The 18,375-nt window shown below is 41.3% G+C and overlaps 1 protein-coding gene across 1 annotated transcript; it reads right to left on the bottom strand.

The window, feature by feature from the left end:
• Nucleotides 1-378: 378 nt before the first annotated feature.
• On the bottom strand, nucleotides 379-18,370 carry LOC119722670. Its single transcript, XM_038192912.1, has 12 exons — nucleotides 18,265-18,370; nucleotides 14,713-14,773; nucleotides 13,738-13,793; nucleotides 12,466-12,632; nucleotides 10,984-11,295; nucleotides 8,747-9,985; nucleotides 7,574-7,729; nucleotides 5,458-5,685; nucleotides 3,904-4,061; nucleotides 2,715-2,908; nucleotides 2,259-2,372; nucleotides 379-1,765 (listed from the first exon to the last, which is right to left on the bottom strand). Exons 1-12 carry the CDS (start codon nucleotides 18,348-18,350, stop codon nucleotides 985-987), a joined length of 3,552 nt encoding a protein of 1,183 aa, XP_038048840.1. The 5' UTR covers nucleotides 18,351-18,370; the 3' UTR covers nucleotides 379-984.
• Nucleotides 18,371-18,375: the final 5 nt, after the last annotated feature.

The following is an 18,375-nucleotide window of genomic DNA, read 5'->3' on the forward strand; positions in this document are numbered from 1 at the left end:
CGGGTACCCGATTGAAGACAAAAAAAGGTATCAGGGTATCTTTAAAAAAAAAACAATCCCAAAATTCAAATCTTGGAAGTTGCCGTTGAGATTGTTCATAAAGGTCCACACGATAATGTTACTGCATTGGTGCGTCAGTACAGCAAGATGCAAGTGTGTACAGTGAGCTTGATAGCTCGCATCACAAATGTGAAATACGTTTTGTTTTCCCACGTAGCCTGGTTTTGATTTCGAAAACTCCCCACAAATGACATTCAAACCTTTCTTTTTCATTGTTTGAGAAGTTACTAAGCAATATGAGAAGTTACTAAGTAATATGTAAAGATAGTTACGGGTACCCGATCCCGTAATCTGGAACCGGTTTCTGACATCAACGGTCGGGTACTCGGATATCCGGTTCCGATGCACAACCTTACTGTTAGTCAAGAGATTGCCGAAATCTAGTGTTCTAGATTGTTTACTTGTAAGCACATTACAAAGGTCTAGGTCAAAGGAAATTTCCACATACGTGTCTTTCAAATTTGAAGAAAATATTGAAAACCCTGCTTATTTATATCTGACACACGAGGTTTTTACCTTGCCCAATTTTAAAGCAGAAAATAAATTCATTGAACCATGAGCCGCCTATACTGAGACAAAGGTGCCATCATATGATAGAATGTCCATGAATTTCGAAGGTGAAAACTTTACATCTACCATACAAGAAGAGATCTCAAACAAACTGGAATTATGAGTAGCATTCCGATGACTTGATTTTTTAGGACAAACTTTTGTATCATGAAATTCCTTTGGATGCTGATAACACGAAAACCACAAATTTTCACAGTGTAGTTGTGTGAACCATTATATTCTGCCTTTTCATTATGTAGGCAACATGTTTAAGAGACCCACAGGGTGCATCCCAGATGAGAGGGCTGCTATAAGGGAGAGGACAGGAGAAGTATGCTCTAATGGACTGAAAGCCTACTTCATAATCGGATCAATTCATAATGGCTTGAATGCACTGTATTTCAGGCTAGCTTGCAACTTGCCGATCTCAGCGTCCAGGTCTCTGAGTCCACTCTGGAACTGTGCCTCGTACTCCGTGGTGATGGAAGACACTGTGGAATCTGAGATTACTGACGCTATCGCGGGTTTACTGGCGACATCCCAAGTTGCTCTGTACGAGTTTCCTTCTGTGCGGGGCTCTGGCATGGCTGGGTTAACGTCAATCACTGGTCTGGAGTCTTTTCCAAAAGCTGGCTCGGGGATATCTAGATCCAAATGGTACGGTGACATTCTGTTTTCAAATGTCATTTTGTCTCTGAATCTGTTTTCCCCGGCGTTTGTGGTATCTTGCCGAAGGGTGTCACTGATCAAATTCGGTGTCGTGGATCCTCGTGTTGGGGAAAAACTGGGCCTGTCCGGAGAAACTGAAACGTGAGCCCCGGAGGAATCATGTTTTGGAAAAGGTTTAATCCCCTCCACTTCAAAGCTTATCAAGTCACCGGGCAGTTCCTGCTGGTCTTTCCATAGCGTGTCGGTCCTGGCCCACTCACTGATGTCTTGGCCTCTCTGGTTGTGAGTGTGAGTGTCTAGGAACGTTACTCGCTGCTTGGGGCTCTTCGTGAGTGAGTTCCGAAAGCCCCTGGCGTGATTGTGAGACACGGAATTGGAGACTGACGGGTCATGAGACTTCTTGGCGGACTGGAGATGCTTCCTAGGGGTAGAGCCGGAGTGATACGATGAACTCTGGATATTTTCCTTGTTGGCTTTGTTTGGACTCCTAAAGGAAAAACAAGTCAATAACTACATGTAAATAAAATTTTCAATTTCCATTTGAACACAGAACAATGGGCTTCATGCACAAGTACCCCATCAACGGCCAGAAAAGGAGAGTTGAGGGTGACCTAGACTGGTTCCCGAACCATCCACTGCATATTTGGAATGTATCCAAAGTTATTGGAGGCGGGGATTAGTCTCGGAGACCATCGTAAGTTGAATTCGAACGTATTCGCGCTCCGACGACGACTGAAAGACGCAGTGGCTATAGCTGTTGCACATTCAGGAAGTTGTGCGCACTTCGCGGGCGAACCAGTACAGTACAGTACTCACACCCTGTGTGTCCCATCCACGGAGCTCTCAAAAGAGGTAAAAACATGCCCTCTGTTGTTGTCGCATGGAGCCCATAGATGCCCTTTATTACCATTCATGAGAACTCCAGTAGGAGAGACACAAGGTAGCCTCTCTCTGTTATGCTTGAGTAGACGGTTACCCACCTTTCCATAAGAAGTCGACTCATTCTCTGCAGGCCTATTCCTCCTGAGGTCTTGGGAGACGTGGGATCTTCACCCTGCTGACTCCTCAGCTTGCTGATCTGCTCCTGAAGACTCCTGGAGATTAGAAGAAGATGAAGACAAACGATTACAGTGAGAAGGGAGGTAAGGGACAATAATTTTGAGCAAGGCATTTTGAACTTTGATTTCAGTAATCGGTAGTTGGAAAGATTTACATGTATGAAGATTGTAAGGGCTCCGACAAAAAAGGCGCCCTTTTTCCTAGCAACGTCGTCCCATGGGCGGGACATTTCGCTGGTTGACGTGCACCGTTCCTTGTGTGTGACGCACGTACACTAAGTGATTTGTACTGTACACGCAGTGGCCGCGCTTTGCGCGGCAAATGAATTGCAGTCAGTAATTGCAGGCGGTTTAATGGATCAGTCTATTAACACTCACTGGTTGAAACTCTTCAGTCTTGCAATCTCGTTGTCCCTCTGCTCCAGGCTCAGTTGAAGTATCCGCGTCTCTTTGCTGGCGCCCTCAACCTGCAGTTCCAGATAGTCCACCTTGGACTGGAGCTCGCTGCGTGCCTCGCGCAGGTCCTGCAACTCGGCCAGGGTCTCCTGACGGGTTTTAAGCAAGTTGCTGTCCTGCAAAGAAAAGGGGAAACACAACACATTGACTGGCACATGATAAATTGAAATTCATAAATACCTAAGACAGTTTACCCATTCCTATTGGTCGAGAGCCCGTCACGTAGCCGGATTGAAATGGTTGATAAAGACTGGCTGGCTGGTCTTAAACATTTTTCCAGTGTCACATGAAATTTGGACTCCTATGAAATCCGGTACCAGTACCGTTTTATTGGTTGAACGTTCACAATCCTCACATAGGCATGCGCAATACTACAGATGAGCCAGTATTTCATAGTCCTAAATTCACACTACACTGGCACAGCTGCATTCTGCGCCACATCAATGAGCACCAATCTCCATATAAGGAGTTGTTTACCACTTCTCGAGACAGGGCCATACCATAATATAGCTAGAGGGGTGTTTCGAAAAACAAAATCGTTGGAAATTTATAACTGTTGACTTGTTTTGACTTTTGGACCTTAAAGTGGGAATAAGTATGTGCTTGGCCGGTATTAAACACTATGTTTAAGACCAGTTGGAGTCGGGATGCTGATAATTACCCTCTCCATCAGCATCCAGACTCCCCCCTGTCTTAAACATAGTGTTTACAACCGGCCAAGCACACATTTATTCCCTTATTAAAATTTGGATATCGATAAATCTGGCAACAGTATTAAAATGCTATGAGTGCCTGATTCAGTTCGCTGCAAGGTACCCCACAAATCAAGTGCATAGGCCACAAAATAAGAATTTCAGTCCCAATTTCTTGATCTATCAAAAATTGTGATAGCCATTGAGAAAGGACACTAGGAAGAAGTTGCGCCGTTGACCAGTAAATAAAGGTAAAAAGTTGGAACCCAAGCCTTTATGTCTTTTTTTTTACACTTTATGTATTTCTATCGTGCTTAACTTTGACAGGGGCACAGAATATACAACTTTGACAAGCTTGAATTTGAGTTCAAATCAAAGACTACGCTAAACTCCCCATTTTCTCTGGCCGTCTGTGGTACCTTATCATTCAATATCCTGAGCATGTTCTGATGTTGTTGCTCCTTCTCTTCTAAGCTTTGACTCATCTCCAGGTTGTTCTTCACCATCTGTTCTTTCTCCTGTCTCTCTTGACGAAGCTGCTTCTGAAGGTTGGAATTGAGAGCCTGAAGAGCCATGGCTGGATTTGAAAGGAGAAGACAAGTTGTTTTTATTCGCCTGAAATAGAAGTGATTTACAAATTATAGATGCCTTTTAAAGGTATAGTCCATCATTTGCAGCCATCCGAAAAGTAACTGGCGTAATTATTGTTGAAAAACAAACTTGGTTGAAAGATAGTAAGGGGACTAAACTCCCTGTGAAATTATTCTTTCTGGGAAGCTGTCATTTTGAAGTAATCAACGAAAGAAGGCATTTCCAACGGTGATTCTTAAGAAGCACCGTAGGAAAATTTAAATTAGTAGTTCGTTTTGTTATTCAGCGCAGCGCGCACAAGTATTGGAACGACGCACACGCGCGCGCGGTTGTTATAATTCGTCGGATCAAAATTCAAATTCAAAACATGATTCAGTAACTTTGGATTTGAAATTGAGATCTTAGAATGCTGTTTTTCTTGGAATGTACAGCTGAAGCTTAGCTGAAACTTCATCAGGTAAGTTGCTCAGTATCCTTCATTAGATTTTGAACTCTTTTGTTGCTTCAAACGAACAAAATGCACAAATTACAAATGATGGACTGTAGCTTTAAGGAAGAGATACATGTATAGGGCAATGTTTTTGGATTGCTTGAACGAGGAAAGCGTAAATAATTGTTTCATTGATTATTTCTCTCCCCGTGCTATTTTCAATTACTATGCCTCATACATATTCATGACAGAGAGCTGAATTCTCACTGGTCCATTCACCATCACGTGTCAGCTGCTATTTTTGCTGTTTACCAAGTGCACACAAGCATTCATGCGTAGGAATCGTGCAACTGTTGCACGGGTGTAGTGCGCATGCGCGATCATCGCCCTATCTGCGTGCAGCAGCTACACGAAAAGATGACTGCACATGTAACAATGTCAATCAGCGTTTTCACTATCTCAATGATGCCGAACTGGAGAATATTTTGGACAATAAAGATGCCTCCTATACTAAAAAAAAATTTCCACAATGCGGTAGAAACTGTTAGTGTATTGCAAAAGAATTAACTTAGTGTATTGCAAAAGAATTAACTTCTCTGAGGTGGAGCGATATTCTTCTGGTGAGCTGGACAAGTTTCTCCGAAGATTTTATGCTGAGGTTGCGTACTGCAACAGGAAAATTCGGCAACTGAATATGTAACTTGGTTTATTTCATGTGGATAGCCGATATTATCTCCCCCTTGGAAGTTGACAAACTTCCAATACCTCGAGCCTGTTTACAGGCGTACTATGGCAAGCCTGTTCACAGACGTACTATGGGGCTTAGGCCACGATCTGAAATTAGTTTTAAAGTTGAATTCTGTTAATTCTGGTCCGCAATCCAGGGAAACAGCAAATCGTACATGTACAAAACCTTTGTAGAAGAATAATCAATGGATTGTGCCTGACTTACCCTCTAGGCTCATAGACCCCTCGTCTTTCTTCTCAGCCATCTCTCTGCTCTGGAGCTGATGGTTGGCGATGCGTAGACGTCTGCGCAGCTGGCCGTTCTCTGACTGCAATGGTTGGAGGGCCAGCAGGACCTCGGTGTTCAGGTCCAGGAGCTGCTTCCGAGTGGTGTAAGGCAGCGTGTTGCACACTTCCTCTAGTTCATTCAGGAGCCTGGATACTTCAATGTCCTCTGTGTTTTTAACGGATGACAGCAAGTTCCATAAGGAATGTTACTTAATCCTTTCCTTACCATTGGCGACTTTTGTTGACAAGGAACTACCCCCCCCCCCCCCCCCCCCCCCCCCCCCCCCCCCCCCCCCCCCCCCCCCGCTGCTTTATAGGTGACTTTAGTTGACCAGAAAACCACACACAGAACACCCTCATACAACACAGATTTATACACTGCTTTTCAGCAAGCTGGCATATTGGTGTGTTTGGCCGCCCATACATCAACTACATTTGTATATAACAGCTAAAAGAGTGTTTTAGGATCGTTCCAATGGTGTAGTTTATTCATAGTGTTACCCTACCAAACGTTTAAGAAAAGTGCTTCAGAAGTATCCACGCACAATTTGAGTTATGAACTGTCATTTGGTTGTGTGGTGAAATGGCTTGCAGTTTGATAACTGGGACCAGATCAACAAACAGGCATAACTTTCTTATTTTTACAAATATGGTATTGATTTTTACACATAAAAGAGTAAAGCTCAAGGAACAAACATTACGCAACAATTTTGATTTTAATCACTCCTTGGCAGTAAATATCTGTGTAAAAAACAAAAGGTGAGTTTTCGACTTGTTGTCCATTTTTCATGCTCTAGTCATCTAGTGATTTCCGCATGACTGAGCAAACGATTTGGTTCTGGGAAGAGCCCAAGTCAATAAGCAATGTGGTAAGAAAAAGGTTACAGGAACATAGGATCATTTGCTCATTGTGCATATTTTTGTCATTGAAGCAACAGAATTGCTCAAAATCTTTACTAAGGTGCATACACGTAACTATCCCGTTGAAGTTTTACCTCAGTTGCTACTATATATATTGAGAAAAGCCAGAGAAAACACAGGCACAATTATTTGGATCTTGTAACTGGATTCAGTTGCTAATGCATAATGCAATGCAAAAGTGTGCATGCAGACACACTTTTTGCCACCAGCCTAGTGAGGTCAGTTGCATGGCTGGTTACAAATAGCCACACCCATCACAATGCACAGCGGGCAGTCAGGACCAAGAAGTTGTAAGGTGACATTTTCATCATCATTTGACAATAGACCTATTGCACATTGCTATTATAGTGCGTCCACGCATAAGTCAGTCATGAATCAACCACTGGTCAACCAATGGTCTTTTACTTACAATTTGTAACTTGGTCTTAGTTTTAGAATGAATGTCCCCTTTTTTTAAACAAACGACTATTTATATACTTAATGATAAATGAGATAATTTTTATCGACATGTCAAGGTAACGTACGCTTGATGCTTTCCAAGAATCTGGGAAGGCGTTTGAGCATGGACCTTATTCACAAGTCGGCCATATTGAATTGAGAGGCAAAATCTTCATTTTGAAACTTGCGAATAGAAATGAAAGTAATGAAATAAATTTAATTACACATTAATACCAGTGTGCTCTACTGAATAATTTATAATATGATTGAACATACCCTAATGTTTTAAGCCACATTTACAAAAAAATTAAAAGTGAGGCTTGGAACGCATAAATAGTCTGGCACTATCCCATTCAACAGTTTACAAGGCATATTTACACATATGTGATTCTGTCGCAACGACTTTGTTTCGCACGCGTGTGTGGGAAAAAAAGTTGATTTAAAAAAATCGCACAATAAGTCATGTAAATGTAAAAGCGCTCATTGATTTGTGCATGCGATATTATCACGCGACAAAATTGCGTATACAAATGTGTGTAAATAAAATTCAGGGAACACGATCAAAATGGCTTCCTTGTAATTAGACCCACACAGAGCTTCTTTTTCTTTTCAATTTCACCAAAACACCTGTTACATTTTGTGTGATGTTGTTCCTAAAAGTGGTCAAAACATACATGCATATATTTGAAACCCACCATGATCTGCTAGAACAGCTTGCAGTTCCCCCAGCAGGTACTTCAATGTCCTGATCTGCTGCAAGCAACTCTGCTTGAGGGTCTGGCCTCTGTGATCTACGGTCAACGGCTCAGAGCTCTGCGGTGGACTGGTGGGGACATGAGCGGCTGGCTTACCTAAGAGGCAGGTAGAAAGAGGTACAAGGCTGTGATAACCACAGAATTATGCACTCTTTGCACTAGTAGCAAAACAATTCTGTGCTAACCACGTACATGTACATTGATATAAGTAAAGAATCCTTAGTTACAGGATGTACGCATGTGCATATGGGTAAGCTCATAAATGTAGGGTCCAAAAGTGTGACATTTTTCTGTGTCCCTGTTTCACCTGACCTGCGTAATTTATAATACAAGTACCATTAAAATTGACTTCAATCTACTTGTTTATGAACTTGGCAGGTACTTTGCTTTTCATGTGTCCTGAATTTACAACATCTTATATCAGATGGAACAGGGGCATGAATGAAAACAATTTAATAACTATTTTTCTGGAACCACCAATGATATTTACTTCTGAAAGAGACATAAAAAAGTCGACCCACGATTAGTTATGGAATAACCGCTTTACACACTTCAAATTATTTGAGGCCCAAAATAATTCAGGTGTACCCAATATCTGTTGTGCATTAGAGATGCAAGAACAACCAATAATGACAGTTTTTTTAAGGGTTGCTGATGCCAAAAAGGGAACTTAAATTTCAACAATTTAACTTTTGAAGCACAGTACTTGACAGTGCATCTTTAAATATATGGAGTTCATATGAACTCCCAATATATTTTTCTGAGGGGTTAAGTTAATGCGATTTTGTAGAGTTCCTTCTTTTTTGAAAATTAAAATTACCCAAACTAATCAAACTTGTGGAATTGTATTATTTTACGAAAACATCCATGGGTTGACAACCACCGTTACTAACCGTAACAACAGGACTCAACCCATCAGGATGTAAGGATGGGTACAGTACCCCTAAACTGACAGTCTTTTACATTGGGTTGGCACACCTCCAGAATCAAAGTCAGAAATATGTGCGTGCAGTTTTCATATGGTGTTGGAATTTGCCAGAAGGGATATGGTTCCTAGTCTAGGGAGTTAGGGTTTTAATAAAAACAGAGAAAAAAGAATTGAGATCAACTTACCGACTTGAATGTACTTTTCTTGTTCTGGATCAGGAACGTTATAGCCGCCGTGATGAACAAAAGGTGTTGAAACATAATTTGATGTATCATCCTCAAAATCATTACGAAGAGGAGCTTTCTTAGGTGTAACGAAAGCCTCTTGTGGTGAAGATAAACTGTCAGGCACTTCTGCTTGCGACTTTTGAGTGTCTTTTGTAGGCTGCAAGTCAGTCATCTCTGTTGGATGCCTGTTTTTAAATGTTACACCACCATTAAAGGGTGGAGCAACTGAAGTAAAGGTAGGGGTGTTATCATCTCGCCGCATGCTTCTCGGAGTCTGCCGTGAGGGAGTTTGACGGAAATCAGACAGAAGTTGCCTCAGCGATGGTTGCTCCCTGTCCAATTGGGAACTTTGTTGGTTATGGTAATGCCGACCGGCGTATGGAGGGGGACCAGTGTCCGTGGTCATAGGCTGAATGTTCGCTTCTTTGGCTTCTTCACTGATATCTTTCGACGGAGCGTGCTGCCTGTTTTGGATCAACCCTTGCAGAACCTGTTCGGTTTTGCCAAGCGGGACGGATGACTTGTCGCTCTGGTTGAGGATGGTCAGCTGTTGTACCAAGTCTCTGAGCAAATCTTCACTGTCCGTCAGAGGCTGAGGAAGTGGCTGCCTCATCGGGTGTCGTGCAGGAACTACGCTGCCTGAAATGCCACGATGAGCATCCCTTTCTGGTTTAGTGGGTGCCTCGTCGTGTCCACTTTCACGTTCGTGTGAGGAAGGGCTTTTCGGCGCTCTTGCCAGGCCTTCGTACATAGTCTGTTTAGCGACGGACTCGTCATACCACTGCATCCAATCCTTGCCTGGTTCCGGCTTCTGCATGGACTCTACAGCAATGTCCCCAACGAAGCCTTCTGTTTTGTCAACTGGTGCGTTCCTCTCTCTTGGAGAATATGTCAAGCCTGTTGGCGACTTGTTTCTCAAGTTTGTGTCGTCGTGATCTCTCCTCGAAGTGACTGGGTGATTTCTGGGGCCAGAAAGCGGCTTGGCAAGGGTTGTTGGCTGAATACCCCGACTGGGACTTGGAGGTTTAGGGGTTTGATTCGGTGTGGCTGTGAGTCCTTGAGGCTTCTTGGGTGATTCTCGTTCTGCGGGTGTGGATGACATGAGATGGTCTTGGAATCCTGGAGCTGTTAGATGCTTAATGTTCCTTGTTATGGTTGGGGCTTTGTGAGCAGTGCTTGGTCCAGCAACAGGCTTGTCTTGATTAGAAATAAAAAAACCAAAGCCATTTCATTTTATGACAAGCTGCTTTTAACTGCATTGCATTTGTGCCCACCCAAATAACTGTTCTTATAATTCTACAGAAAAAAAATCCCTCGCATGTCAACTTTTAAAGTGCATCTTAAAAAGGACTTCAACTTTTGAATTTAACAACTCCAAACATTTTTGTCTGATCATGGCACTAGTGTGCATTTACAATATAAGGCAATTTTTCACCTGCGAGAGCCTTCCCCCCCCCCCCACCCAGCACAGCCTCAGCTCCCCCCCCCCCCCCCCCCAGCAGTAACCTCTCTTGATCCGCCCTTGTCACAAGTCGTCACAAGTCCCCAAAAGCCCATCACTAGTCATAACGTGTCAAGATATTCAAATGATCTATGGCAAAGGCATTGCATTGTTGACTGGACTTGTGAATCGACTTACGACTTACATGTGACTGGACTTGTGAATCAACTAATGATTTACTTGTGACTGGACTTGTGATGGACATATTATTTACTTGTGAAAAAAAAAGTTGAGGTGGAGTTGTGATGGACTTGACACCAACACTTATGCGACTCTGAAACTCAAATCTGTACAGCAATGCTTCAAGCATCCCGAGTCCTACATATCTCACACTGTGCTGGCAATGGCACATTCACTGTACTCAAACACAACAGCCAAATGCACAGTAAATTGTGGCTGGGTTCTACAATCCAAAATTCATCAAAAAAGGCACGAAAGTTTGAAGGATTTAGGGTGAGTGGAGACGGTAGTCGAGTCCAATACAAGTCCTCACAACTCCTCACAAGTCCTCACAAGACATCCAGTCCCAAGTCAAGTCAAGAGCCATTCATGTGAAAAACGCACTCCTCTTTTATTGTTCATCCCCTGTTGAATGTGATTAGGCTTGTAAATCTACTTGCGATTTACTTGTGACCACACTTGTGATGGACTTGTGATGGGTTAGGGATAATGATTGCCCTTGGATGACAGCTACCTCCTGAATCATCAGTTCCAGTTGGGATGACGTGAACGGTCGACGACACGGAACGTTTGGACTCCGACGCTTCGCGTCTTCCTTGTTTTGCTTCCGGAAGTACAGACACTGTTGAAGTAACAGCGTCTTTTCTCTTCGAGGTCTTAGAATGATGTTTCTTTGTCTGGGAGGCTCTGGTTGATTTCCGTTCTGGGACCGGATTCTTCTGGCTATTTTTGAGGGGCTTGGGGTCCGGTTTGCTGGGGTGACTTCGGTGAGGTTTGGCGTTGGTCTTGGACTTCTGTCCTTGGTGTCTGTATGTCGCAAGCCCAGCTGTTTGATGAAATAAATATTTGTATATTTATCTTTATTATCCCAACTAAGTGGTCAGAAATACCATTTTCACTCAAATCAGAACATAGTTTGGCATGTTTGCTTGTTTAGGGGTTATTGAATTTCATCAAGATAATTTACAAAGCTGTCAAAAACTTGAATGTAACTGTACGAGTTTCAATTTTATATTGGGTTTTCCACTTCGCCGACGTATTTTTACAAACAATGTATACTCAGTGTTGTCAGCAGGCTTGCGAGAAAAATCCAGTTTGAGTTTCAGTTTAAAAATTGATCCTTCAAATCTTATTTCCTGTTACCTTCAATGAAATATTATTATTGCCTCCTTAAATTGTTGGTAAACAGTGTTGTTTGATCACAAGTTTGTCATTGTGGTCGATATCAGGTTTGCCTATTAAGAATATGTCAAATTGGGACGTGACTGAGTCTAAGAATTTAAAAACTGACCTTCTTTCAGAAAGGCATAGCTCTGTATACCCCCCCCCCCCCCTTACACATGTACAGGATGTATAACTACAAATAAGTTGAAGATCATGTGAAACACCAATGTGTCCTCTTTCCAACGATAGCTTGATTGTGTGTCTGTGGCCACGGATGACTGAGCATTCATTGTTATTCTGTCAATGGTCAAAACCTGTAGTGTACTAAGCCAAGTTTTACCTGGCTAATTAAAGATTGCTGGCTGATTTGTTATGCGGCCTTGATAAGACTGCCGGTCAGCGATATGTACAAAGTCGTGCAGAGCTTTGTGTGGAAAGAGGTGGTGGCCACGTTGAAGGCATTGGGCCATGAGGTGTTAACAACAACAATGAGGGTGTTTAAGTCACTATGTCAAAATTAAATAAATGTTTTAAACAAAAGGATGTCTCCTTTCTTTAAATTAAGCCATTCCACATGTGCAGAATACAGTTACCCTTTTGCACAAACTTGGCCCAGTACTGGTTTTGACCCTCGACAAAATACTAACGAATGCCCAGTCATCCGTGGCAACAGACACACAATTAAGGCATCAAAGGAAAGAGGACACATTGGTGTTTTATATGATCTTTAACTTATTTCAAACTATTCATGAGAGTTTTTATAATTTACATTTACGGGTTTTCCTTTTTTTATACACCCTGTATAACAAGGCCAACCTTATAAGACACTCACTCTTGATGGAATGCCCGTGGTCGTTGGTGTCTAAGATGTTGGCCAGGAGTTTGGCGCACCGATTCAATCCTTGATTGACTTCCCCGGCGGTGCTCTCCGAGTCGGATGAGTACAGGGAGTAGCCTGAGCGGACGGACGGAGGATCGCTAGTTTTACCATCAACATACCTACAACGAAGAATTCTTAAGCTGAATTGTTACTGTTGGCAAAGCATCTTCACAGGCATTGGTGGATCCCAAACCAAATTTTCATGGGACCAAAAAAAATGGAAGGGGGATGACCAAACCATGAACAGAAAAACGGGGGTTGCTGGACCCCATTTGTTCCTGGTGCAAACAAATCTGAGTAGAAGGAGATGAGTAGAGAAGTAGTAGTGTAGAGAAGTAGACTAAAGCAGTGATTTCAAAATAGTCATATTATCCATATTATTTTTAGGCCAGTTAATACAAGTGCCTACAGCAAATTTGACGTCATGATAACTTGCTGTGAAATTGACACAAACTTGCTGGGGTTATGCCACATCACACAGATAATATAGGCCCTCATCCAACTACAGTATGCAGAAGTGTTGGAATCTCAACCTGTGAAGACAATATTAACCCTCCTGCTGTCTGAACAGTCACAGACAGTCAAAAATTCCATGCACTTCCCCTGCCATGCCTTTTAGTAAGGTCATATTTCAAGCAAGCATTCTGACTAGTCAAATTCAGTCTTTAAACATTTTAATAAGTTTCCATGCTGTTCCGGACAACTGAGAGCACTGTTACTGTGATGTCATTTTTAGGAAGACACTGTTCAGTTTGGGGGGTTTCTGTTCAATTTGTTAACCCAAACATTTGTTCATTGTAAACATTTGTGAGAAAGGTTTGCTCACCGGCTCACTGCCACGTACTGACACAACAACGAATCACCAAAGAAAAGAACACTTACAACAGCAAAATATTCAAAATTCTAGTAACTTTTGGTGTTGACATAGCTGTAACATTTGAGGTTTCTGCCTGAAATGACATCACACTTTTACTCATAAATATGGAAATTCGCATTAGCATAAAAAACCCCAAAAAGGCACAAAAATACCCTAGCAAAATGGCAAAACAAAAATTGAAAATCAGGTTACATGGGACACAAAGGTGCATAAATTACATTGCATGAACCCTTCAAAGAAAAAGCCAGGCCTAGGCAAGTGGCGGAACAGGACCTTACCTTTGAATTCTTTGAACAGGACCTTACCTTTGAATTACCTTAAAATTCCATCTTATATAAGGACCTTACCTTGTTAAAGAAGGCTTCACTGCTAATCCTCTTGATACTAATGAGGCCTGACTTGGCTGAAGACAAAAAGTAATCGGGCTCAATAAGCTGTTTATCATAGCACTGGAAGTTGAACAATATCATGGTTTAATTTGTTTGTTTTACCTTTCTAACATTTGTCCAAAAATCGCAAGGAGAAACCTGATTAGACACATATATAACGATTAAGTTAAACAAAGAAATTGATTGGAGTGGGGTTTGAACCTGCAACCTCCGGATTGCCGTTCCGGTGCTCTACCAACTGAGCTATCCAACCCCATGTTGGCCGTACCCCAGTTTGTCGATGTCTTTGGTCAAGGGGTGCTAGCCTGAAACCATAAACCTGTAAATACCATGTAGCCAAGGATCACGCCCAAAGTCAAGATGCTAGCCAAAACAAGTCTTTCTAAATTTCAACCAATTGCAGAAATTGTTTGGGTGGAAAAGGGTGTTTTTTTTCTGTTGACTGGTTGTTGAAGTTCATTTCTGAACCCCAACTCCCTAGGCATTTTTGCTAGGATGCAACCTCAATCCTGCAAATTCTCCAACTGCCTCCATGTAAAAATTGCATACAGCCTCAATCCTGCAAGATCCTCCGTTATTTCTTGAATGTGGTCCTTGGAGGAGTGACCACTGCCTCAATCCTGCAAAATCCTCCAGCAATCACTGTCAATATGTTGAGGCAGAGCCAGTGACATCCTGGAGCAGTGCGGAGGATTTTAAGTATGATCTAGGCCTAAATTTATGAACGGTTGAGCATAAACACAAGGTCCGGCCCAAGATCTCGACACAGTGCATCCTCCGAAATCAGCAACACATTTTTGCCATATAGCCTTAATCCTGCAAAATCCTCCATTTTGCAAAGAGGATTTGGGAGGATTTGGGAAGGCAAGGGTTTTATAATCGAGTTCATGCCTAATGTGCTTAAATTCAGAAAAACGAATGACGACATTTTACCTTGTTTTGGCCAACGGTCTTTTGTTTCTTAGAGCCCTTCATCATGACTTCATTCCTGTATCTGAGTAAGAATGAGAAAACTTAAGATTTATAAAAGCTTTTTGACATTTGCATTGCATTCCAGGTACCCACGACGACCAAACTATGCAATTTCCTTATAAACCTACAGAGCAGTCAACCTGACTAATTAATCATTTCACAACCTTTTATATAGAAACGACTAATTATCAGGAGATATCCGGGTACCACTCACAGAGTGACCTGTTGAGAATTTGGTAGCCTTCTTACGCCCCAAATTATGGCAGTCGTCCCAACTATTGTTGGGATAGTCCAAACAATAGTTGGTTTAAGCTCCATGGTTTAAATGTACAAAATGAAAGTGGAAAATGTACAAAAACATGTCAAATTTAGATTTTCACATTTAGGCTTAGTTTGTAGTTTATTTTTGCTTTAGAAGCATGACTCACCCTCTTTATAGGTTAATTAGAAAGTGCTGCTTTTTTCAGATGTTTTTCGTGAAATTTCCAGATTCGTTTGCACACGTTTGCGTATCAAAATTTCAACATGAAATTTCACGAAAAATAGACATGTATCTGAACAAGGCAGCACTAGCACTTTCTGATTAGCCTATAAAGAGGGCAAGTATGCGTCTATTTCTAAAGCAAAAATAAACTACAAACTATTAAAGCCTAAATTAAATGTCAAAATCAAAATTTGACAAAGTTCTACATGCTTTTGTACATAATTATGTTCATTGCTCTCTGTTCCAAGTGTGGCCTTTATTTACCACTGTTTACTCCACGGTACGGATGGAGGAGCAGAGGTAGGCCTAGTCCAGTAAATTGGCCACATTTATTGAGTGGTCGGGCACAACCCGACCACTCTTTGGATTTGTTGCGATTAATCTTTCTTTCTTTCTTTCTTTTTTTTCTGCACAGCACGTTTCCGCGGGTTTTCTCCTAAACGGTTTATGATATGAACTTGTAACTTTCAATATATATTGACCCTCGTCTCAAGTGGTGCATATTACTCTGATGTCATTATTACGTCATCGGGTGTCAAATTACAAGCGATTTTAGCTGAAAAAGTGACCAATTACGTTCATCTATAACTCTTGAACAAACTAATCAATGATGTTTGTATTCTGTAATCAGATAGACCATTAATTGATTAACATTTTTTGTTGTGTACGTGAACTCGCTTGACCTTTACTTCCGGGTCTACCGGAAGGTCAAAGTTAAGTGAATTCAAAATGGAGATGTTAGCCTGAAATCAAAACAAAGTAAAATTTCTTCCGAACGGTTAACGGTATGATCTCAAAACCTTGTGTAAACTTGTACCATGTTACGAAGATGTTATAAATTAAATTTTGTTACGGCATCATGACGTCATCAGGTATCAAATTACTAGCGATTTAAGGGCAAAATACTTTGCGTTATATCTTTTGAACTAAATAGAGTATCGTGTTCGTTTTTTTCGTGAGGTTGTAGACTACGCCATGAGAAACATTTTGTGTTCCCGGACACAAAACCGCTTGACCTCTACTTCCTTTGTTACCGGAAGTGCAATAAAAACCAAAAATAACTAGAAAATGGAAGCATTTTACTACAAACATATATATTATGAAAATGCCAGACACAAAAAAAAACACTGTGATGACGTCGTCATCCAAAAGGGCGCCCCTATAGCTGCACATAAAATAGTGTTTCTTAATTCCATCATTTGATCCATGTCATATATCTTAGCCCAAATAACGATACCATTACAATGTTCACCTTTGCTTCCAAATACTGTGACGTCATCAAACTGGAAGTTCGGTGTGATGAATACATACACTTATATTTTCCATATTTTCATACGTTATTTAACTTCACAATGAACATCTACTCCGAAATAAATAAGTATTCACTTCCTGTTATGACTAAGCCAGAAATAACTTGTATGTGTATGTAGAATGTTTACTGAAATTTATCACACCGTTAAAGATGTATTTTTAAACAAAATAATTGACTGTCCTGGAAAGGATTTAATTTCGTGATTCTTTGTTCTTACATGTACATACTAATATTTATAACTTAACTGGACAGTGTTTTATAAAGTAGTTGTCTACCCGACCACTCTGCGTTTGTAACAACAAACGCGAATCTCTAGTTTAGATTTATCATGTTTATGGGGCTAGTCTAGAATAGGCCTACTTGGAAATTTTCTTGGGAAAGAATTCCATACATGGGCATCACTAAGCCAAATTTAGCAGGGAAAATATTGAAGCATTTACTGAGACGAAGTGGCTATCGTTACGGCAGCCATTGTTTAGCGCCCTCTACGATACTTTTTTGATACGCACGCAGGTATAATTTATTTGTTTCCCCACGTTTTAGCGAGCAGTGCTACAGCTCAGTCGATAGTGGGTAGGATTTTGCACCCCGAGGTTGCGGGTTCGCATCTCAGTTTTGCCCTCGAATTTTTTTCCTTTTCTAACCTGAGAGGCTTTGGAGGATTTTTTTTTAAAAGGGAAATAAAGTCCGAATTTCATAACGTTCAAATTCACTTTTTTTCCTTCTAATTTTATATTTTCTTCTCATGTTTTTATAAAAGTTGCACTACCGTAACGATAGAAAATGGGAAATGCGTTACGGCTGCCGTAACGATAGCCACTGCGTTACTGAGAAGACACTGAATTTTTCAGACCAGTCTCATCAGTTAGTGCACAGGCTTACCCCACTAGTGTGGCCGTCGGTATGCTGCGCTGAACCAGCGCAGCATACCGACGGCCACACTAGTGGGGCTATGTTGTTGATGTACCCTAACGTGGCGCGGCCCCTAACGTGGCGCACTTTTATTTTTCGCCTGTAGCGCCTAGCTAGAGCAAAAGTTTTAACTGAAATTTCACAGAAAGTGAAATTTCATCAAGTTCTAAACACTCCCGTTCATAAATCGCGAGTTTATTTACCCGCTACAAAGTTAAAAGAAAAAAATATTTTGGCGTGATTTTCCGATTTTATTTTCAAGTGCAAAGTGAACCCTTTGAAAATGCCCCGAAAAATAAGAAAATAATTTTCTGACAAACATCTGGCTGGGTTTGTAAGTAAAGATAATAATGATTTATCAGAATTTATCAAGTTTACAGAAATTCTTAAATGTTAATTTGGAATTTTCTGAGATTTATTCAAGTGCGCCACGTTAGGGAACACTCCGCCAATTTGTGCCCAATTTCCGGACGCGACCGTTTTTGCATTTCGGATTAAATTTTATGAAACCGAAATTGTTCACAGAGGTTAAATAACAAGCGTTAATAAGGTAAAAGTACCAGTATTTCACTGCATGAATTTGAAGTTTATCAACAAAGAGGTTTGGCAACACTACACGAGGAAAGTTGGGTAAGCTTCGAAGTGCGCCACGTTAGAGTACACCACCATGCACAGGCATGACAGGACGTCACTTTTAAAGTTTTACAGAATTGTCACAATTGTACAGAACCTCTGAAGTGGCGTCTGAATACTACTTTCTTGAGCTTTGTCTAAACCTTGTATTTCGGTTTTTCGTGCAACCCACCGTAATCCATGTAAAAATCGTGAAGTTTTTATTTCGAGCAACCCGCCGTCAAGTCGACCGTTATTTTGGCAGTGTGTTTTTGGCATACTGCCCTCTACCGCCCATGTGTTT

The sequence above is a fragment of the Patiria miniata genome, unplaced genomic scaffold (assembly GCF_015706575.1).
Source record: "Patiria miniata isolate m_02_andy unplaced genomic scaffold, ASM1570657v1 HiC_scaffold_16, whole genome shotgun sequence".
In the NCBI taxonomy this organism is placed as follows: Eukaryota; Metazoa; Echinodermata; class Asteroidea; order Valvatida; family Asterinidae; genus Patiria; species Patiria miniata.